Source organism: Alosa pseudoharengus, unplaced genomic scaffold, assembly GCF_046254945.1.
Source record: "Alosa pseudoharengus isolate Yale_2024_CS ecotype anadromous, Long Island Sound unplaced genomic scaffold, YU_APseudo_1.1 YU_APseudo_1.1_scf_14, whole genome shotgun sequence".
NCBI classification, from domain to species: Eukaryota; Metazoa; Chordata; class Actinopteri; order Clupeiformes; family Clupeidae; genus Alosa; species Alosa pseudoharengus.
In genome coordinates this window covers 25,958,791-25,982,452 of record NW_027468609.1, presented here as the reverse complement: position 1 = coordinate 25,982,452, position 23,662 = coordinate 25,958,791, and the positions used below count along the sequence as shown (strand labels likewise).

At 45.2% G+C, this 23,662-nt stretch overlaps 1 protein-coding gene across 1 annotated transcript in view; it reads right to left on the bottom strand.

Annotated features, from left to right (window-relative positions):
• Positions 1–573: 573 nt before the first annotated feature.
• slc12a2 (solute carrier family 12 member 2) overlaps positions 574–23,662 on the bottom strand; it is a 63,026-nt gene continuing 39,937 nt past the window's right edge. Inside the window, exons 15-27 of the mRNA XM_076284373.1 lie at positions 21,593–21,692; positions 19,424–19,535; positions 18,142–18,282; positions 17,778–17,884; positions 15,825–15,904; positions 14,881–15,003; positions 12,993–13,040; positions 11,593–11,715; positions 11,078–11,189; positions 8,322–8,408; positions 7,379–7,514; positions 6,798–6,865; positions 574–5,009 (exon numbers count right to left, since the gene is read on the bottom strand). Of these exons, the coding sequence (XP_076140488.1) occupies positions 4,874–5,009; positions 6,798–6,865; positions 7,379–7,514; positions 8,322–8,408; positions 11,078–11,189; positions 11,593–11,715; positions 12,993–13,040; positions 14,881–15,003; positions 15,825–15,904; positions 17,778–17,884; positions 18,142–18,282; positions 19,424–19,535; positions 21,593–21,692 (1,373 nt within the window). The 3' untranslated portion in view covers positions 574–4,873. The remainder of the gene's footprint in view (positions 5,010–6,797; positions 6,866–7,378; positions 7,515–8,321; positions 8,409–11,077; positions 11,190–11,592; positions 11,716–12,992; positions 13,041–14,880; positions 15,004–15,824; positions 15,905–17,777; positions 17,885–18,141; positions 18,283–19,423; positions 19,536–21,592; positions 21,693–23,662) is intronic.

The following is a 23,662-nucleotide window of genomic DNA, read 5'->3' as shown; positions in this document are numbered from 1 at the left end:
GATCTGGGCTCTGCCACCATCCAATGGGCATCTAGCCTGGCGTACCCGCGCACACACACACAGCGCAGTTCTCTAGTCCAGATTACAGTGTTTGGGAACACCTGTGGAGCCAAGGAGTAATGAGCTCTATTAAGAGCTACACACGTACATGCGCGCACGCACACACACTGCTCCCCTCCCACAATGAAGAAAGGACCCACATCATCACACCGTCTCTAGGACCCTTAACTCAAGTTTAAACTTTATGTGTAACCACAGATACATGAGTGAGTGAGCGGGAGGGAGGGAGAGCGCATGCGCCTGTGTGAGCGTGTGATTACAATTAGCCTGGAAAAGTCCCCTGGGGAGAACTTGGTGAGATCATATCTACCCACCCCCTGAACTTAACAGTGTGGAGTCGAGATACCCTCTGCTGTTGCTTCATGGGAACTAGATAAAACAGGCAGTATAAGGAAAACAAGGAATCTCTGAGAACCATCTGAGAAGAGAGTGGCCACACAGGCCCCATTTAATAGGTTAGGGGAGATGTAAGCATGTGTAAGGACAAACACCAGAGACAGGGAAGGGGTAGGATTCATTTTGATTGATTTCTTTATTTATTGCAATAAAGATGTACAAAGTATTGGGAATTTTAAATGTTAAAATGTTAGAAAAAGCATATCCGTGACGGTTAACAGTACAGTATATCAAAAAAAATTACTGTCCCAGCTTGACAGATTGTATCCATCTGTATGGTAGTTCAGGAAGAGACATCGTTTTTAACTGTTCGTCAACATAGATTTATTTTCAAAGGCATATAAAAGATAGAAATGCACAGGGACTAGAGAGAGAGAAAGATCAAAACGAAAAATCAACATGCAATTTAAATTTCAAACAAAAAAGAGAACAAGAAAACATACGAGAAAAAAAAAATTATAATAAAAACTTGGAGAAGTCTAAACTAAAATAAATATTTGTTTCTCCATATTAATTTGTCATTAAGCGATTCCACTCCCTTAATTTACTCTGGTTAGACTAGAAGTTATTTACAAGTTAGTTAAGAGTTGCAGTGTGAACTGGAGGTGGAGGGGAGGGGGCTAGGGAGGAGAGAGTTAAAGAGTTATGAGGTTGTCCATTGCTTATTTAACTTAACAATTCCACTGTTATTTACCATTCTTTGCCAAGACTGACAGACTGGGATGGCATTGGGAAGATTGAGGGGTAAATGTGTGTGTGTGGGGGGGTTGCTTTGGCTACAAATGGAAGCTTGAGGAGGAGAGGAGAGAGTGGAGGATTAGGGAGCAGGGTTGATAGGGAAGTGGTAGAAAAAGTGACAAGCACGTAGACGTTGTTTGTGGCTTGCCCCGGCCCTATGTCTCCCCTCCGCCCGAATGACGGGCAGACACACACACCCCACCCACTCCGTCTGAATCATCTCCTCAATCAAGTGTATCTACAATCAATGAAAAATGCACACATACACACACACAGTATTTGGTTGTGACACATAACCGTAGCATGTTTACATCGACATCTCCAAAAACAAAAGAAAAATGTCCTCTCCCAATTGTCTTTATGTATGTGTGTATATTGAGCTATTATATATATATATATATATATATAATAGCTCAATAATTTAAACAGGTTACACTTGATCTGTTGCTATTTTGTGGGGAGGATGTTCTTGAGTGCTATACAGTATACAGCAACGCACAGAAAATCTTTGATAGATTGTACCATCAGGAATTTGAAAAAGAATCTTTACAATCCCCACAGATTATTTATATATTTATATATATATATATATATATATTTATAGACAGAATGTAACTACATGCTTGTGCACATACTTCAAAGTACATCTTTATTTGAAACACTAGAATATATAGTGACTATAAATATGACTATACTCATTCAGACACTAGTTTTAAAAATCACATGGCATATTTGTATTTTATTTTGTTAGCTAAGGAACATGAATTGATGGGGTGCAACTGTGTAAGTTACCCATATAGACAAAGAGACTGGACAAAACAAAAAGAGGTCAAAATAGTAACACACATTGCAATGTACTGGGTTTGCCAAATGTGACTGGAACTATAACTTGTGAGGGAAACAAGTAGCCCTCTGCAAAAAGGAAAGACAAAACAAAATGGAAAACTAGTGCTAATAACCCAGTGTCACTGCGTTTTTCTTTCTTTTTTTTCATTTTTAAATAATCTTTTGTGACTAAGGAGTGTTTACATTCAAAAAGACTGACCTTTCCTTACAGTAACACGGACATTCTTACCCGAGGTGAGGAAAACTAAGAGAAATCAGTTCCTCGGCTCTGACCTGGGCAACCAGTACAGCATAAAACACTACACCAGGAGAGCACCACTCCCCGACTACAGTTACACAGCACGGAGCAATGAAGAGACAGAACCCATTCTTGAGCGACAGCAACACAAGAGGGGAGTTTGGCAGAGTTAACACTAACATAAGAGTTGATTGTATCGTCGTTGAGCTGCTTTTCATCCCAGGGAATCAGCTCAGTGACATACCAACCAGAGAGCTCTGAGGTAAAAAATAAAACTTTTTCGAGAACCTTCCTGGAAAGACAGATTTTGACTCCTCTGGGCACTTGGACATGCTGACAGAAAAAAGCCATGTTAAGGACAAACCCCACAGTATGGGTATAGAAGCTCCAAAGTTGAAAAAAATATTAAGGTGAGCGGAGCTGTAATAATAATAATAATAATAATAATATTAGAAAAAAACTACTTTAAGCGCCAGCAACAGTTCACCTGCATAGAGGTATGTATCCATTGGATTCAGAGGCTGCTCACTGTGTGCAACATTCGTATGTTAGCTTCGACCAACATCTCTACCCTGCTCCACGACATCTTTGAATCTGCAAATGTGGCATGAAAAACGCAACTCACCCCCACCACACCACCATGCTAAAAACACCACCTTTAATAAAATAAAACTAAACAAAATAATAAATAAAAAACAGCGATGTGTGGCTCGAGAGCCCGAAGTTTCAACCAGACAACTGAAACGCCTTTTACAGTTTCACACGACGCGACACAAAACACTGGTTAGGTTGTCCTGACTTGGACCAACAACCTCCACCAGTGTGCCTATGTGGTCTACACAGCGTGCATGTCTGTAACCAAACTTCACTGAGCAGAAATGCTATTAATCTGACAATGGGCAAAATCTAAAAATGTAGTATTTTAGTTCATACCGTACACTATATTTACATGTTGTTTCAGATGTTGAGGGGATAATGTACAAAGACATTACATTCTACCTATGCACCTAATTGCACTAGCTACAACTTGCATTTGACCTGCTATTGAATCAGCCAGTATGGCTTATATATTTATATGAGGGGAATCAAGTTACACAAACAATCATTACTTCTATGTTTTTAAGGCAAAGTCATGTTTGTTTGCTAACACACCTGTTTGTTCATGGAGTTGTGTTTTAACAAGGAGGCCACTGAAAAGGAGGCTTCAGACTTTGCTTGCTTTTTTTTTTTTTTTTTTTTTGCTTTTTTGTTTGTTGTTGTTTTTGGAACTCCTCTCATAATGCTAGCAGCTTCGATGGCCCTACAGCAATCCATTCTTTCAGCAAACAAATGGCAGCTCTTCTCTACAGGCAAAACAATACCGTCAAAACAAAACAAACATTGCTCTTCAAAACTGCCTTTAGGCTCTACAGTATACTCAAAACAGTCCTACAGTATACTTAAATAGTCCTACGGTATGGACATTATCCCAAACGTCAATACAGCAGGAAGAGGATGGTATCTGTCATCCGAGCGATAGCTAACTCCTTTTCGAGCATCACTAAAGGTATTGGAGGGCACTGTACAGTGAACGTTAATCTCATCCCATCACAGCTTCTAGCGGAAGACCCAAAGTTACATGAAGTACAGAAAAGAAAAACCAATTAGAGGCAATCGCACACAAATAAATCCCACCAGAAGAAATAAAGCTTTTTTTTATGCTTAGAAGTGGAGCAGTTTTGTCAAAGTGAAACGTAAAAAGTCCACTCGCATAAAAAAACAACCCTAAATAAATAAAAACATAAACAAGTTAAAACCCAATAAAAAATACTCATTTGCTTACACATTTTTTTTATCAATCAAGGGCAAAGTGTTTGTTTTTTTCATCATAATAATAATAATGTAATTTGATTGAACTGGAAGGCACGTCTTTAAGGCTATTAATGGTGTTGCAAAAGCATTCTGTATGGTTTTGTTCCATGTGAGGCAAAAGGAAACAAGGGTGGTTATTGCTGATAACTGCAGCAAAAAAATGAAAAATAACTTAGAAACAGTGACAGTGACGGTAATTTAAATTGTCGTTGTAGTATTAAAAATAATAATGACAATAATCATCATATGAATAATAACAATTCTATCAAGCATGACCTCTGCATATTCAGGTGCCTTTCTTTGAGAACACAAATAAAGAAAAAATAAGAATGAAGAAAAAAAACAATGAAATTAAAAATAAATTGACCTTTGAAGATTGTTCTCTTCACCTCTTCCATGACCAAGATGGAACAGGGGTGCAGAACGTACCCTGCGTTTCCACGGGAACCAAGATGGCCAACTGCCGTGACGCCAGACAGTTGGACCCCAACCCACCCCCACCCCTCCCTCCAGCGTCCCAGAGGTACGGTCTCCTACCACCACCATTATTAATGTCGTTCCCACCATTACATCATCGCACCGGCTGCTCGTCTTCATCCCCATGAGTGTCTTGTGAGTATATGTGTGTGTGTGTGTGTGTGAGTGATGAGGAGGAGCTGTGAAGGGTCAAGACAGCGGGTAGGGTGGAGGTGTGTGTGCGTGCCTGAAGTAGTGTGTGTGTGTGTGTGTGTGTGTGCTTTCTTCTTAAGAGTAGAAGGTCAGGACGCTCTGGTGGTTGCCACGCACCAGCAGCATGGGAGGGAGGTCCTTGGACAGAGTCTCCAGCCAGGCCATATACAGACCACTGGACACGGCCCCTTTCCTAGCCAGGGGCATGCTCCTGTGGGACACACACACACACACACACACACAGAAGAAGGTAGGATTAGGGTACACGCAAGGGCAAAGCCTCAGGAAATTACCTTTAGAAAGACCAAAGTCCAAGGATCAATTCCTCACACAAACATGACGTAAAGCACACATTTCTCTCATAAATTCAGAATGAAATGGCACCATGTCCCGTTTCAACTTTAAAAACACCCACGCAACGCACATTTTCCCCCTTCAAACAGCAATGGAATAAAGAAGTCTGTCAAATGGCTTCAGCAAAATGGCCAAAGCTGACATCACAATGATCTAATTGCAATGCTGCATAAATGCACATAAACATGTCAAACAAACAAACAAGCAAACAAGCACAAACATTCACATCATCAGTGACTTTCTGGCTGGGTTTCTTTTTTCCACAGCTGGCATCCTGCAAGACCGACCGGTAGAACTGCCAAGGTTACATCATGAGCCCCGAATTTAGCCAAAGTTATGTAAGGAGGCTCCTGGGTCCTGAGCTCTGGTCGAGAGCATTGTGGGTAAAAGACAAGGGGATGTGTCTCACCCTTTATCACTTCTTTAGAAAAAAGAGAGATGGTTCCAATCCTGCAGATTCCTCTTTTTTATGCACGAAAGCCGCTTTCGTATTATATTATTATAATATATAACATCAAATCCACGAGGTCTCTGCTCACGCTAGGCGATTCTGCACCTCACGGCTCAGGCACTTCTAGGTTTCCATTGTTTGCGTGGCGGTTCAAAAGCACCCATTCACACGAGTGCACCACTCAACCGCTGGCATAATATTTCCTTTGTGCACAGAGACTAAATCAACCAGAGTCCATTTGAAAGACATCTGTTTTAAAATGCACAAAAAGAAGGAAGAAGAAAAAAGCCACACATCCTAATGAGAATTCTGGGAAATAGAGATACTACCCCCCCATCTCCAAAACGCGTTGCGGTGCTGGGAAAGAGCATCTGCATCTGCGTTATTGTGCTCCGCAGTCTGTTTTAATTGTTTTATTCCAGACAGAGTCCGGACAACTCCAACAGGGGGCCACTTGCATGACTCAGCCTGTACCAGTGGTTACAGTGACAGGCAATTAAATGAAGCTCACACAGACACACACACACAGACACAGACACAGACACAGACACACACACACACGCTTCGGCCGGCATGCTGGAGCCAAGATCCAATACACACTATTCCGCCTGCCTTAATACCCAAGAGCTTTTGCCTTTTTTCCGTGTTCTATCTGTCGCCCACTGTCTGTCACGTCAGCCTCTAGGGCTACGGAGCCTCAACAAGGTCTAAATGGCCTCCTACTCTGCAGACTAACCACGCATGTTAGAACTGCGCATGAGGCAAAGTGGATTTCACAAGATGTTTCCTGAGCACAGTTGGGAAATGACGCTCTGCGCAAGGGCAACTTGCATTTGAGCCGCGGGAACCAAGATGGCGGTGGACGAGTTGTGGTGGATGCTGAGGCCCTAGAGGCCTGTGCTACTGTATCACTTTACACCCTCGCGTGCAGCTAATTCGCTTACACAGGCTCACGTGCTATTAGCGGAAAGAGTAGCCCCACTGTTCGCTTGACAGCCAGTAGGTCAGAGACGCTGATGCTATTTATTGAGAGCAGAGAGTCTACCAACACACACTTGGTAAATACACATACAGACACACACACACACAGACACAGAATAAGACAGACAGACAGACAGACAGACAGACACACACACACAAGCACATACACAGACAGCCAACATTATTCACGCTTAAAGTTTCAGAAGTACTCACATGACAATGAGGTTTGCTGTGCTTGAGTGCTCCTTCAGCAGTTCATTCAGCCTTATCTGCCGATTGCTCTGTTAAAAAAAATGGAGGGTGGGGTGAGGGTAGAGGTGCACGGGTCAGAGCGAGATGTTGGGTTACAGGACGATAAACAGTGGACAACACCCCCCCCCACCCCCCTGTTTATTGCAGAGACAGAGACAGAAACAAACAGCTTCTCTCCTCTGGAATAGGTCAGGTGGTTTAATATGGAGTGCTGAGTATGCAAGCTTCTTAAATGTTTACATAGATAGAGAGGGTGTGTATGAGAGAGGGTTAAGGAGATACATAGAGGGAGGGAGGGAGGGAGGAAGGGAGAGAGAGAGAGAGAGAGGTGAAAAGGGGGAGATAGATAGAAAGAGAGACACATGGGGGAGAGAAGATGTGGTGAGAGAGAGAGAGAGTGAATGTGAGTCTATGTCTGTGGCTGTGTGGGAGAGTCCTTCAGGGAGTGAGTAGGAGAAGATGAGATGGAGAAAGCAAGGCAGAGATGCACCGACAGCCAGACAGACAGAGCGAGCAATGGTGGTGGTGTGAGAGAGACTGACCTTGGCCTTGTACAGCTCCAGCTCGTTGTCTGTGATCCTCCAGGGCTCCTCGGCCTTGAGTTTCTCGGCCGCCTCCTGCTCCATGTCGTCCTCCTTCAGTCGATACGGCTCAACCAGATTGGTGAAGGCAGCCACACTGCGCGCACACACACACACACACACACACACACACACACACACACACACACACACACATTAAACCTCTACAGCTATGCTTCCTAAATACAACAGGCAGACTGCGGGGAGCACACACACACACACTAATAAAATGTATAGCCTACCTATGCCAAATCTTGCTTTGTTACATGTGTAAGTATAAATGTAAATGAATTAGTGATATTTCCATTCACTGCTTTGAAATTCTGTTTAGGTGAGATACATATTTACTGATAGTTTCCTGATTGACACATTGCCCAAGGTCTTGTGGGTACAGTTTTACCATGGGAGCCCAGTGCTGTACCACACTAATCAAGACCTCAGACTCTCATCAAGTATTCAAGGAGCCAGTGAAGCAACGCCACAAGCTATTAGACAATGCATGACTAATGCCAATTTAGAAAACCTCAAAGCAACAAAAAAACATGTTCAATTACTATTGCTCTGGGAAAAAGACGTCTGCTGTTCATTAAGGTCCATTAACATCATCAACATAATCATCGTCGTCGACATAATCATCATCATCGTCAATACGAGACTAAGTGCTGGAGGAAACACGTAGACCTTCTAAGGGGCCGAGTCATCATTAGGACTAGTGGTGGCGTTACTCGCCGACATCAAAGGCCACTCTGGGGAGATGCAGAAAAGCTTTTATCGCCTCGTGGCAGCATTCAGGGAGGCAAGGCGAGCGGTGTGTGTGTGTGTGTGTGTGTGTGTGTGTGTGTGTGTGTGTGTGAAGGGGGTTTGTGCGGGCCAGTCTGACGTCAGACTGCTCTCTTTCACTCACTTCTCCGACTTGGGCTTGGTGTTGATATCCCCGAGGACGTTGATGTCGGAGAAGTCTATCCTGAACTTGCTGAGAAGTGTAGCCATCCTGTAGTGGAGGAAATCAGAAGAGAAAAGAGCAGAGAGAAAAATTTATAAATAAATATATAAACAATGGCAGCCATAAAACACCTCTGCTGGGAGAACAAAGAGAACTGTTCTGTGGCTGTCTGTAAAAAAACTGGCTCTAGAAGCTGCCTTCATGCTATTGTTTTATTTTTTTCCCCCTCTTTCCTTCATCAGCTCTGAGGAAACAGGTGAATCTCATGAGGCACAGGAGATTTGGATCAAAAACTGAAACAAATAAATTCAGCTACAAGTTGAGTGTATGAGTCTCTGTGTGTGTGTGTGTGTGTGTGTGTGTGCCAGAGAGAGAGACAGCAACTGTGTGGGAGACAAAGAGACGCATAAAGGTAATTTCCCCTAGCACTTTTCTTCAAAGGGACGACAACGCAAGAACAAAAACAGCCTCAGCAACAGCTGTTGGTGGAGCCAGTGTCAGTCTTTGCATCTCGGTCCAAATCCCCACCAGGGTCGAAGAGAGTGATAGAGTCGGAGAGAGTGAGAGAGAGTGTGTGTGAGAGAGACAGAGACAGAGAGAGAGAGAGAGAGAGAGAGAGAGAGAGAGAGAGAGAGAGAGAGAGAGATTGCTCCTTGAACTAGGAGCAAGGCACAGAGTGGATTAAGGTTACAGATCACATCAATCTTCAAGAGTGACGCAAGACCTTGTGGAACAAAGAACACTCACTTCATCACTGACACACAGGCAGGCATCTCTGAGGAAAGGCTGGTGATAGAAAACTGTCCTGAGGTCAGTGACTCAGGCGACTGCAGGTGGCACAAAAGCAGAGGGTACGGTCTAAATACTGTCCTCAGATCAGGGATTCAAGACACTCATGACATAAACACAGATGCTGTTGGAGGCAGTGTAGTACGACAGGATTATATTTGAAAACTGTCCTGAGGTCAAGTGATTCAACGGGCTATTCACCAACCAAAACAGGTGCTGTTGGGGAGATTACAGTGCAGTGGTGCTACATCTGAAACCTGTTCTGAGGTCAGTGGTTCAGAACATTTAACACCCTTAAAAAAACATGAGGTGCTGCAATTATCACAACACCAAGGGCACGACCTCTGTACTCAAACTCCCTTGAGAACAGGGTTACGACGAATCCACTGCAGTGGAATGCCATTTTAATTTTGAATTTAAGAACTGTTGTGATATCAGCGGTTCAAAGAGTTAAGGAGCTCCATAGTATCTTTATCTTTATTTGGATGATGCTTTTTTGCAAGCCGATTTGGCAAATGTCTGTTAATGGCAGGGCCAGATTCTCTGCATAGTAGCATAGAGGGGAGCTCAGCTCAGCTCGGAGAAACAGCAGGAGTGTATTTTTCTCTCCCCTGAAAAGCAGCAGTGGGGTGATATGAGCCTGTGCTGAGCCTTGGTGCTGGTGCTGGGGGCTAAATTTAGCCACAAAAGCCAGTGAGCGAACAAGCGAGGCAGGCAGGCGGACGGGCTGGCAGCTGCTGAGGACAAAGGCAGACATTTGTGTCGGACAATAGTGGCCACGTGGTGCAGCGCTTCACACGTGTGTGTGTGTGGCGGGGCAAAGAGGGCGGGGGTGGAGTGGGTGGAGTGTGTGTGTATGTATGTGTGTGTGTGTGTGTGTGTGTGTGTGTGTGTGTGTGTGTGTGTGTGTGGGGTGCTGCTGACACCAATGAGCAGATTGAGGTGACGGATCAAGCGTCTGTGTTGGGGAAATAAATATATAAAAGGACAAGATGTGGCGTATTAATACAGAGCGCACGCGCAGAGGCAGCGGATTAAATCCCGCTCAGGCCACAGCCCTGACTAAGCACTCATGATGGAGGAGGATGAGTGAGTGAGAGAGAGAGAGAGAGAGAGAGAGAGAGAGAGAGAGAGAGACAGACAAAGACACAGCCAGAGACAGACACAATCTAATCTTTCTTGTCGTTGCATTTGCATTTTGTTTTGGTTCCGATTCTTTTTTTTCCCACCATGTATGAAATGGTTTGAGAGCTCAGTCAGCAAAGCCCTATTTGAATTGGACCTTGAGAGAGAGAGAGAGAGAGAACAAAGTCTACCCTTCTTAGGCAAAAAGGAGATAACAAGAGAGTAAAAGCAGGAAGAGAGAAGCAGAGTGAGGCAGCAAATGTAAGACGTAAAAAGAGAGATAGTGAGATTCATTTCCCCTCTTCCTTTCCTCTGGAGAGGCACCAAAGAGTGTGGGGTGGGGTTTGGGGGGGGGGGGGGGGCTGGAGAGCCTGGTGTACAAAACTAAAGAGGAGGGCCAGACTTAAGCTGACTGTGTTAAGTACCACAGACTTCCTACAACACTGGAACAAAAGGCGAACATCTCTGGAGCAGAAATCATACCACACGCTTGCCGTGTTCACCAAGGCCTTCCAAATGTCTGCAAGTTGCCATGCCAACATCTTAGGGAGAAACGTAGCTCTCCAGGGCACCCTGGGTACTACCCACACTATAGGGTATTCTCTGGTTGTTATGGGCATAGAGAGGACTGATGCCAGTCTTGCCTAAAGTGTTGTTGTGTTATCGTGCACCGTCTGTCTCATGTGCTTCTCTAAATGCTTGGATGAGGCGGACGTGTGTGCATGTGTGTGTGACGTGTGTGTATTGGTCGTGCCAATAAATGTGGTCTGGATGTGAATTCTGAGTGAAGCAAGGACACTCACGCTCTGCGGTCGTGGTCGATGCGGTTAATCTTGCCGCCGATGAAGACACGAATTTTGCAGTCCTTCCACTTCTTCTTATTGGTCAGCAGGTATGGGATGAGCAGGGTGAGACCTGAGGAAAAGAAAGAGAGGGAAAAGAGAAAGAGTTGACAGAGAGAGCAAGGGAAAGATGGAGAGAGGGAGAGAGAGAGAGAGCCAGAGAGAGAGAGAGAGAGAGAAAGTGGGTGTGTGACCACAGACCTTTATAGAAGTTCCTCTTTTGGTACACTTATCTGAATGTCAACACTGAAGTCGTCCATTACTTCCTCAATTGTGAGTATCAAGATCTCAACTGTGTGGTCAGTAGGGGATGTGCTCACACTTACAAACATTAGAGAGAGAGGAGAGAGAGAGAGATTGTGTGTGTCTGTCTGTTTGTTTCCCTCTCTCTTTCTGTTTCTGTGTCTGTGTTTGTGTGTGTGTGTGTGTGTGTGTGTGTGTGTGTGTGTGTGTGTGTGAGAGCGAGAGAGACTCACCACCATCGTCGAACAGCCACCACACATCCACGGTGCCTTTGCCCTGCTTCTTCTGGAACTGCTGACTTGCCTCCAGCAGTTTCTGATCAGCCATGTTCAGAGGCATGGTCGGGCTCTTCTTGTCTGGACACGGGCACAAGCACACATCGACGTTAACAACCCAGACAATGCAACAGTAGAAATAAGGTACAAAAATTGAGAGAGAAAATATTATTTGTTAGCTATTACACAGCCTAAGGGATGCATCTAATGCATCTGGAGAATAAAAGAGAGAGAGAGAGAGAGAGAGAGAGAGAGAGAGAGAGAGAGAGAGAGAGAGAGAGAGAGAGAGAGAAACAATAAAAGAGAAACAATCGGACAAGGAACAAGAAAGAGAGCAGAGAGAGCCAAGCTGTTTGACGGTAACAAGACAATAAGGGATGTCTATTTCTTGCTTGACAGTTTGCTTGTTCAGCAGTTACATTATTCAAATCGAGTGGAATTGAAAGCGCAGACAGAGTACTGCTTTGCACAACAGGGTGTGCATTAGAGAAGAGAGGCAGAGAGAGAGAGAGGAAGGGAGGGAGAGAAGAGAGGGAGCGAGAGAGGATGACAGAAAAAGAGAGAGAGACTGACGACAGCAGTGACAAGCAGCCGAGTCCTCAGAGGGCATGAGGCTACGACAGGAAAGCAGAGACCCAGAGAAAAAGGAAAAGGGAAGTGGTCTTCTCTCATAGGAGTGCAGGAGGAAGAGAGAGGATTAAGAGAAGGCACAAACTGAAAACACACACACACACACACTAGAGACACACACACACACACTAAACACAAACACACACACAACACGTAAACACATCCTATTCACACACCAGAAAGGGAGTAGATTCCCACAGTAAGGCCAAGCAAACATACACACACACACACACACACAGACAGACACACAAACACACTTATACAGTGTGTGTGTGCGAGAGCAAACACACTAACAGCAGCGACGGGAAACTGGAGAAGACGGCCAGTGTAAAGAGGACTAGATACACTAGAGAGAGAAAGAGAGCAGTTATTCCAGAGAGGAAAAGATTACACAGTAATAAGGTCAACCAGAGCAGACTACATAGAACTACAGTGGTACAGAGGGGTGACGGGGGGAAAGTGGAATCGATAAAAAGCCAGATGGAGATAGAACAAGAAAGTGAGGAAGATGGGCAGACAGATAGATAGATAGATAGATAGATAGAAGAGTCATAAATGGAGAGATTGATGCAGAGAAAGGAGAAGATACAGAGTGAGTGAGAGAGTGACAGAGAGAGAAAGTGAGAGAGAGAGAGAGAGAGAGAGAGAGAGAGAGAGAGAGAGAGAGAGAGAGAGAGAGAGAGAATAAAAACTGAAAGGTGAGATGAACCACAAGGTGGACTGCCTGCCTTTTTTCAACAGGGGCTGGGTAGGGGTTTTGCCGTCGTCATCATCATCTGGAAGAAGGTTGAAATAGAGACAAAAAGAAAAAGAAGAAGAAAAAAAAAGGAGGGGGTTAACATTCTCTGCCGCAGTGATGGAAAACACATGCGTCAACAACAGTGAGGTACAATGAAGCGTCTGTTCTGGGAATGCAATTTGAGCAGAGGTCCGAAAAACGAAAAGAAACTTCGCCCTCAACCTCCTCCACCACTAGTGGAGTCAAACAGAGAGAAAGAAAAGCAAAGGAGAGATGAAGTGGAGTCCTCCCCAGGGGAGAGGATGGTCTCTGGGACAAGCCCTCCACACACTACCAGCAGGTGAGTCAGGCCAGCTGATACCATCCACCAGCGTTAGGGGGTCGTGGAACTGCAAAGGCAGCTAGAAGTTCCAAACAATGGCCCTTACTGGCACACACACACACACACACACACACACACACACACACACACACACACACACACAACTGAGTTTCCCAATCCCAGTTAAGTCCACGAGGAAGTGAGTGTTAAGTGTTAAGTCCACGAGGAAGTGAGTGGTCTAAGTTAAAGTTTCTCAATCATTGGCTTTTTTAGAAGGACACAATGGTATGTAGTGACCAGAGGATTGACCTACTGTACAACACCATTAAGACCCCCAGTCTTAACTCTCCAACGCTTCCGTTTTTAACGGAACACGGGGGGTGGGGGGCAGACGGTTGAAAAATGAGAGAAACACTCAACTCTACTTCAAACACACAACACTACATTAACCACCCATTTCCGAAAACGACAGATTCCCGTATTAACGGCCGATTATGCTTAAGCGGATTAGCCATATGACATTAATCTTCGAAATTTGTTGTTCCTTTCATTTGGCAATGGACGCCTGCAGTCCCAATGGAAAAAAATTAAATAAAATCCCACAAAAACAGCACAGGGACTTGCCAAATTAAACCTTAGGCTAAAACCCAGTGACAACCATCTATTGACAGTCATATGGATTTCATTAGCCTCCTTAGCTGAACTCATGAGAAAGGCCCTGCTCATTCATATCAAGAAAGAATGTTTGAGTCGACCCCTACATCGGGCTGGGACGGTGGTGCTCGTTGTGTCGGGGAGGAAGTCGTTCGTCGGGAGGCGAGGATGGGCCGCAGACGTGGAGTTCGGGGCAGCTCTGTGAAGCTGCTCCTAGGCCTGGGTGTCCAAGAGTGTGGGAACCAGCGCTCTGTTTGTTTGCTCTTTTTTTCCTGAATGAGGGAGGCTACTCTATGACCCGACACACAAACATGTAAACACACACAGATGCACTGACTCTAATAAGGCCACGTGTACGCGTGTATGTGAATGTGTGTGCGTGCATATGTTTGTTTGTTTATGTGTGTATACATAAGTGTGTGTGTGTGTTTGTGTGTGTGTGTGTGTGTGTGTGTGTGTGTGTAGGGGAGGAGGTTTGTGACGAGGCGAGCTGGTCCTGAGGGAGCTCTAGCGATCACACGGTCAGCAGTGACTTCCTCTACGCGCTTTAGGAGGGTCACCTCAGATGTGGCCTTTGGATAACAGTGTGGCTTTCAGAGACGCCTTTCTGACCCCCATCATCCGCTTTCACATACTGGGTAACGTCCGTCTTACGCAATCCGGCAAAGCTTGAAGGCTCTTAGCTTTACACTTCATTTACACTTTGGTCAGTTGACCTACTGAAAACATATCAGCACAGTATGCAAGCACGAAGACTTCTACAAATGCACACTCAGTTGATGTCTAACATGTTCATGCATAGCCTGGGTGCCTGTGACACCCACAACATCTTGTGACCGTCTCCCCCTCCTAAAGAGTGGGGAATTTAAAGGCAATAAAAAGAGGTACGAGAGTGACAAACCTTTCTGGACGGCGGGGCTGTTTTGAACGCTGGTGGCTTTGGAGGAGAGCTTGGAGGAGTCGCCGTCCGAGTCTTTGCTCATGTCGATGGATACTACCATATCCTTCATCACTGAAGTATCGTCTATGACAAAAGGAAGAAAAGGGGGAATGCAACTTCAGTACCTCTCCTATTTACCATAAGTGTCTATTTCTGTCTGAACACAAACAACTCAACCACAGTTCACATTTCTTGGTAGAATCTGCTTTGGCAAAAATAAAACAAGGTTCTATTCTACACTTTGAGAACATTGCAGAAACACAACAATTGGTCTCACCTAAACACAAAAAAGCTCAGTTGGCTCCAAAACTAAATCTGTGCTATTCCTGGGAGGAATGGAGGCAGAATTTAGCCCCAAGAAAGGTAGACTCTGTTCACATAAATATCCTATTTAGCCACTTTGGCCCGATTGTTCCATTGAGAGGAATTCACCCAAAGACGAAGTAGAGTTGCACTCTCTGTCTCAGCTGCAGAAACCCTCTCAGGGGATGAGTTGACCACCTCTTAAATACTTAACGCCAATGATTGCCCAAAAACAAGCATAAACACTTTTCCAAAACAGTACCAAGCTCTATTTACGAGGTAAATAGAATCCCTTTAAGGAGTTATAATAAGGTTCAGGAGAGTAAACAGAACTAGATTATATAAATGCTTAAGGCAAGGTGTTCTGGAGTGATTTACACAAGAGTGTTATAAAAAATATTTGATTCATGTCAGATTTGGCTACACTGACCTAGCTGCCTGACTGCTTCCTGATAAAGCTTACATAGAAATCTTAGGTACACTGACACAAGGGCATATATTCAAAACTGCTGAAGATGATTTAAAAAAGTGGAAGAAAGCATGCTACTGTATGTACTACCCACAACCTAAATATCGTCCAAGACTGGACAGAGAGGGAGTACCTTGTCCTTGAATATGGGAGATGTCCAGGCCTTCTTTCAGCCTCAGGATGACTGCGCCGTACTGCAAGTCAAAGGCATCGCTGGGAACACACAAACAGAGCAAGAGTCACTTCCCTGCACTAGGATCATGCCACGAGCGGAAGCTTCGCCGTCTGCGCACATCACGCTGCATTAACGCTGGACGGTTCCCCACCCCACATCAAATATGCAGACGGAATGTTCCGGTAAATTGTTGAACTGTAAACAGCCAAACAAACAGATGCTTCCACAGACCACCCTACCCTTCACATGTGGCTTGTCAACAACAAAGCTAGCCACTTCAGACAAGGAGAGCATTATTGTTTGACAAGAGGACTTTTGGCCAAAAGGTCATGAGGAATGGAAGCCTGTGGGAAAAAAGTTGTGTGGCCAAATGTTAAGCCTTTTATAAAACAATAAATCTGACACTATAACACCACTTACTTTGACACTATGACCAAAAAATAACAACAAAAAAGTTGCTACTAGTACATCATCAGACTAAGGATAGCGTCAATCAGGTCCAAATATATCCTTAAGTCTGGTGGTGATTCACCCAACTAGGGGAGTTCATCCACAGCAAAACTCAAAAGAGGAAATAGTGAAGCCAATAGGTCTAATATGTGAGGTCATAAGGTCTTTTTCTCCATTTATTTTTAGCCTTCCCAGTGCTGTGGTTTAGCATTTACAGTGTGATATCCAGTGACCCCAGGAGGGAAGGACGCAGCACACAAATCAATAGCGCGTACTACTACTACTACTACTGCTGGAGCATTTTGCCAAATTCTGTATTGTGACAGTCTCCGAGTATTGATCTTCTGCTATTTAATAATCAGCTTTTGTAGATGCACAATGTCATCAACTGCTTGGCTACTGATATCAGAAAAAAGAAATATGTATCTTGTACATGAGTCACGTCAAGACTTCTATACTCTTGTACATGAGTCAATCATAAGGCTTTTATTTGGGGAAATAACATGTTGCTATTCAGCATCCCTCAGACTAAACTGTATGGTACCCAACACATGAAAAAGGAATGTTCTAAATAACAAACTATGACTCATTTTAAAACATCATTACTACGTTGTCACGAGACATCTAAGGACTCCCGCACTGATGCCAAGACGTAACAGTCGACCCGGTATAGCCATTAAATCCATGGCTTTTAGACCAAAGGTGCCGACATCCTGCCTTCAGTAATGGAAACTAAGGCCCTGATCTCTAGACCTCTCTAGCGGAGTACAACAGCATAATGGAGTCCACATCTAAAGGGTCACATTAGCTTAACAACTTCTTTGGCATGCGACTACATCAGAACCATACCCTTCAAGAGCGCGCGGACCATAGTAATCTCTTATAGAATACAAAGACCCGTGACCGTTTACATCTGAAAGTCTTCAGAGCCAAATGTTGTTGACACACCACTAACATAACAAAAGCTAACAAAATCTAACACAAACGCAAGTTAAATAACATAACAAAAGATACACATTCCTTTGGTCTCTGGGCACTTATGTAAAAACACGAGCCCTCAAACGTATCCTGATTAGAACACCCCTAATGCGAGTCTCCACGCACGTTTGTGCCAGGAACAGCTTGCTGTCGAAAGCCGCACATGACGTCACATTGTGAGTCAGCGGAGAGGCTTTCAGAAGATGAAGGCGATGGGCGTCGCTTTAATGACTGCTTGCTTAAAGGCCAGCGCCGTGCCGATTGTGCGACAACATCGCGAGTGTCAGCCGTGATGTGCTAAAGGTGGTCTGCTTGATTGATTACCGTTTAGTTAATGAGTGTGTGTGAGTGTGTGTGTGTTTCCTGTGCCTGTGTGGTTGTGTGTGTATGCATATATATTTGTAATTAAGCATGTGTGTATTTCAATGTATCTGAGGTAATATCTATGTGTGTGTGCATAAAGTAAGTGTGTGTGTGTCTTACTGGATGAGGTTGACGTAGGTTTCCACATCCTTCAGGTCTCCCTCCCTCCAGTCGTTCTTGAAGCCAATCACCAGGGTGTTGGGCTTGAGCCGACCCAGTCCAACCGCCTGAGAGAGACACACACAAAGTTTTATCCAAGAACTGGACATTTCTGTTCCTATATTAAAATCCTTTCCAGCCTACTATTCAGCAAAAGCACAAAAGCTCCTTTAATAGCCCAAGGCACAAACCAAAAATCTCAGGAACAAGAACACTACAGCGCACACACACAGACACACACACAGACACAGACACAGACACACACACAGACACACACACAGACACACACACAGACACACACACAGACACACACACAGACACACACCTGCAGCAGGTACTGTGTGCCTTGTCTCAGGTCCTCAGCCAGTACAGGTGTGTAGAAAGCTTTGGAGCTGTTGTTGAGGAGCCAGCGCTGGTAGCGCACCAGGTCATTGTTTAGCTCTTTGAAGTTGGGCTTGCGGTTGCTCTGTGGGATTTGAAAAGAAAAAAGATAAGCAAACATTGGAGACAGACAATGACTAATACCATCTCTCCGCTAGGAAGACGTGTGCAAACAAAGCCCCACTGATCGCAACAGATCTGTGCACCAGTCAGTGCTGCCACGCAACATGGTGGCACACACACACACACACACACACACACACAAAGCTATAGGAAAACCAGAGGCAAAAAGGGCAAAAAAAAAAGAGCTCTCCAGCCCGCCAGGAAAACTAATCTTCTCCTCCTTCAGTCAGTCCTTCTATTTCCCAATCTTCCTCCCTTCTAACCAACATGCCCTCACACTTTCCTTCTCTCTCTTGCTCTCTCTCCCTTGCTCTCTCTCCCTTGCTCTCTCTCCCTTGCTCTCTCTCCCTGGCTCTCTCTCCCTGGCTCTCTCTCCCTGGCTCTCTCCCTTGCTCTCTCCCTTTCTCAGTAATGGAATATGCATGCCTGTGGCCAACACGGAGAGAGGGCCTTGCTCCAGTGGGTCCAGTGGACCGGGTCTACTGGGAGCCTTGAGGAACTGCCTGGGCCGAGCCCGTGTGGGTTTGATTACCACGGGCCTTCCTGGGCTTTGGCTACTGCTTGGAGGCTGGAAGGGGAGAGGAGGGGAGGGCAGTTCATAAAACGCTGTCTTTCATTTACAATGTGGCACAAGCGCGAGCAGGAGCAATTACATCATCCCTCGGTCCCCTACGTCCTCATAATGGACTGGAAAAGTTACGGTTCCAGGTAAAGGGCTCGCTCGGAGTTATTTATTTTATATTCGCCACTAATAGAGGAACAATTGTTCGATGCGAAAGCACACTTCCCGGGCACGTGGGAGTGCCACTCAACCAAAATGGGTTTTTAACGGTAAACGAGAGAGAGGGGTAATGACAACTCCCGATTGGTCAACAGTCAAACATGTGTTAATAGATTTTTATTGATGCCATCAAGTGCGGGCGAGTGTTGGCAAGTGCTGGTAGCATGGCAAATGAAATGTGGTTTGAGAACTCTGGAACTCAATGTAGTGGGTTTTGACCTGAAAAAGCTTTCCACTTACCAGACGCTAATCCTGAAATGTGGTTAGATGTTGGTGAAAATGCGTGTGGTTAGCAGTGTAGAGTAATCGGAAGGGTACTTACAATACGGACATGTCCGCAGACCATCAGGCCCACGTTCTTGGTGAAGGCATGCACCAGGTTGAGCAGAGCTGGCCGAGCGTTAGGGGCACCGGTCATCACCAGGCACTGAGGTCTAAGAGAGGAAGGGAGGAGAAAGAAAGAAAGAAAGAAAGAAAGAAAGAAAGAAAGAAAGAAAGAAAGAAAGGCAAGTGTTAAGACATTTATTGTGTAGTTATACAACAATTCTGCTTTCTTCCAGGTGCTGCAAAGGCGAAGTAGACCTTAAACTTTATGCCTATTCCAGACAAACCATCCATCTTAACAAACACACAGTACACCTGCCAATAACTAAAGGAATGTGTCCAACAGGAGCAGATACAGTAGATGGTCCATGCAGCCTGCAGTCTCTCCCCCTGACCTTCAGCACTCGTCTTCTGCTCCCCAAGGGACTTCAAGCGTGAAGGTGCAGAGCGGCACACATCAAAGCAACTATGCTAAGGGGCCAGGGAGGATTACGGCTGAGCGAAAGGACAGTAGTGTGATTCCCGAAGACGCCGTCAGACCCACCCCCTAATCCCGGAACGGGGGTTTGTTGCCGTGGCAACACTGCACCGGGGGCACGGCATGGTCAAACTTTTCTCGGTTTTCTTCCACTCTATTCGGACTAGAGAGACGATGAACTATATTTCACACATATTTGAGGCGGAAAAATGGGAACCTTAATGAGATTACTTTAGTTTCTCTGCGGGCTGCTTTGTGCAGAAAAAAAAGAAACATCGCTACCCTGGAAGTGCACCGTGTGACTACAACACGGGTCACACACACACACACAGCAAGATCCAGGCAATTCCATCATGTCTTGGGCAGGGCACATGATGGGCCTAATTACAGCTCATGCATAATCTCTTAGACACCAGTCACACACACACACCATTCAATTTCCCAGCTTCCAGCACAGATAATTACACCCGTTTCAAAAATTTTTTTTGCATCTGTTGTTTACGGTGTCTTTATTGTTCTGGATAATAAAAAAACACTCTGGATCTACATTTTAAAGGGCAATCTGAAGAAGGGAGCGAGAGGGGGAGTGAGAGAGAGAAAAAGAAAGACAGGAAGAAAAACAGTCAGTCAGAGAGATAGAGAAAGAGAGGGCAGAGGGGCCTTTGCTGTGGCTGATATGCACAGAGCTGTCTCAGGTGTTTTGTTATGCAATGCACTTTGGGAGCCGTCAAGCTATGAAGACTCTCTTTGCAGCGCACCTTCACTCCACCACCTTCTCCACCCCTCCCTCCCTACCCATCCCTCCATCCTCTGATGTTCGCCGCGGCAACCCTACCTTCCTCTGCCAATCACCCTGCAGCAGCATTCGTTACAGGAAATCTGACTCGACTCATTCTCATGCTGATCAAAATGCCGCCACGAGAACAAGCACATGCACACAGCATACAAAAAATCGCATGCCTAATATAAATAACCTCACTAGGGACAAAAGCCATTGTGAAGGTCACAGCGGCCATTTATAAGCCTCAAATTAGTCCACAAATTCCCCATCACTATACCAATCGACACTGAATAGCTACAGTTATCCAAGAATATTTTGTCTTTAGACAAACAAGAGAAACGTGGAGGAACAATTTTACACTTGAGAGACTGACTCATATTTGAATATACTCTGCATCTCAAGCTGATATATTCCCAATATCTCCCAGCTGAGCTGTAGTGAGATTTGCAAACAACCTTAATGGGTTTGTGGAAGCAGCGTGTCTGCAGAGTTTTTAATTGAGGTGGAGGGTCTGAAGGGAGCATCTCTGGAGCATCTCCTGACAGAACTGGCTCAGGCACTGAGAGAGAGGCACGGCTCGTGGCACAGACATCCCCATAGATCACAGGTTCAGCTCTGCAAGAGCTACCCCTGGCACTGACAAAAACTAGGTATTCACAGTGTTGCTAAATAGCTTCATTAGTTGTCATGAATTGCTAATAAGGTTCCATCTACAGCCATGGATACCAGAAACAATACTGTTGTAATATGTTGCAACAGGGCAAAGTTAACCAGCCTGCAGTGTTGGGTGTAAGAAACTGTAAAACTCGGTAGTGAGTGGAGAGAGAGAGAGAGAGAGAAAGAGAGAGAAAGAGAGAGAGAAAAACCAAGAGTGTCTAAGTGGAGTGGGTCGTGGTTTGTTGGCGCACCTGTAGGTCTTGACGTGGTCGGCCACTCCACAGAGCTGCAGGCTGTGGGTCAGGGCCTGGTGGTAGGTCAGCGCCTGGGTGGAGGATCCCCAGTTGACATCTACGGGAGAGAGCACAGCGGATTAGGACCCCATCAGGACCCCACACTTTCAAGCCATAGGCGGTCAGCTGGGTGCCTGAACCAAATCACGTGCCATCTCAGCGACACTGCAAAGCCAGGACATGAGGGTGTTTGTCCATCTGTGTGTGTGTGGTGTGTGTGTGGTGTATGTGTGTGTGTTCACATGCACAAATGAGAATGCTTCCATGTGTTTGAATAGCCTGCAAACCCTCTGGGACCACACAGACTCTCTGTCCTGCCTACACACACATGCAGCCTCGCTTTTAAAAGGCCAGCAGATTGACCACATGGGAGTTCTCAGCATCTGTGGCCTCAGCTGGGTTCTGACCTGAAAGGCCAGCAGGGCCCCGGCTGCTCTTCTGCATGCAAAGACGACACACACACACACACACACAGACACACACACAGACACACACACAGACACACACGAACAAGAACAGGCCCCTCATTTTCTAAAGAGCTGCTATAAGCCTGAGAGCTACACACACACACCTGCTCAGACATATCTGGGGCTTGTGAAAATCACCATAGTAACCAAAAGGTTGAAGGCTAGATATGGATAGCCAAGCCTTCAAAATGAGAGCCCAGCACTCGCTACTCACTGCAATTTCAAAATAAGGGCCTGGAGAGTCTACCACAGCATAGAGCCCATTATGTAAACTCCATTGGGCGAATTTGCTTAGGTGACAATATGCTATTCAAATGGCGGCCATTCAAAACACCACACAGGGATTGTGAGATGGGTAACTTTGTCAGGAAACCGGACTGCCATCAGCAAGGCTAGTGGTTGTGAGGCCTGTATCCCCAATGCCCTTGCTGGTGAACAAAGCAGTTGAAGTGTGGATTTATCTCACAGTGCAGTTTTCAGATGTCAAAGAAAGGATGTGCTGTTCTGCAAGAACTCCTAAACAGAATAACAATATCAACAGTGGATATGACCTCACTGCAGCAGTGAACTTCAAAGAGCTCACTCGCACACGCTCTCCCTCGATCCCACTCCTCTATTTGCAGAGAGGGAGAAAGGAACTGCCATGGACAGCACTTATTGAGAGAAATAAAAACAGAGACAGAATGAAGAAAAAAATATAAAGAAAGAAAAAATGGAGAAGAGTACAATGCAGATAAGAGAGAAACAGAGTGAACTGGAGTGAGTGAGTGAATGAGTGAGTGAACTGGAGTGGGTGAGTGAGTGAACTGGAGTGGGTGAGTGAGTGAACTGGAGTGAGTGAGTGAATGAGTGAGTGAACTGGAGTGGGTGAGTGAGTGAACTGGAGTGGGTAAGTGAGTGAACTGGAGTGAGTGAGTGAATGAGTGAGTGAACTGGAGTGAGTGAGTGAACTGGAGTGAGTCAGTGAGTGAGTGAGTGAACTTGAGTGAGTAAGTGAACTGGAGTGAGCGAGTGAACTGGAGTGAGTGAGTGAGAGAGTAAGGGCCCGTCCCAATACCTCCCCTACCCCTAGATTTTTGCCCTAACCCTCGTTTTTGCGCGTGCACGTGTAGGGCTAGGGTGTCCCATTACTTTAGGGAGCAAGGGGAAGTGCTATTTTCCCCTTAAAATCAACCCTCAAAACATAGCCAGGACCGATGCAGGCTTAAAACGAAGTGGGAGATGAAATTACCCTGGATACCGTGCGAGCTCAGCGAGCCGGCCAAATTTTTCATATATTTTCGCAAATAAGCATATTAAAATTTCGGAATATGTTGGAATATGTTAGCTGGATGCACATCTGATGGACTGTTGAGTTTTGAACACTAATGTTAGAAAATCTCTCACGAAGCTATCTGACGATGTTCATGATATCTGCTGAGTGCTTTGAGAGAGTCTGCCCATCAAATAACGTTATATATCTGATCTGGGTAGTTTCGTCAATATTTAAGGTGGGTGTTCTGGCGTTCACATGAACACGAATATCTTTGTTGATTAACTAGACGTAGATAAACCAGCACAG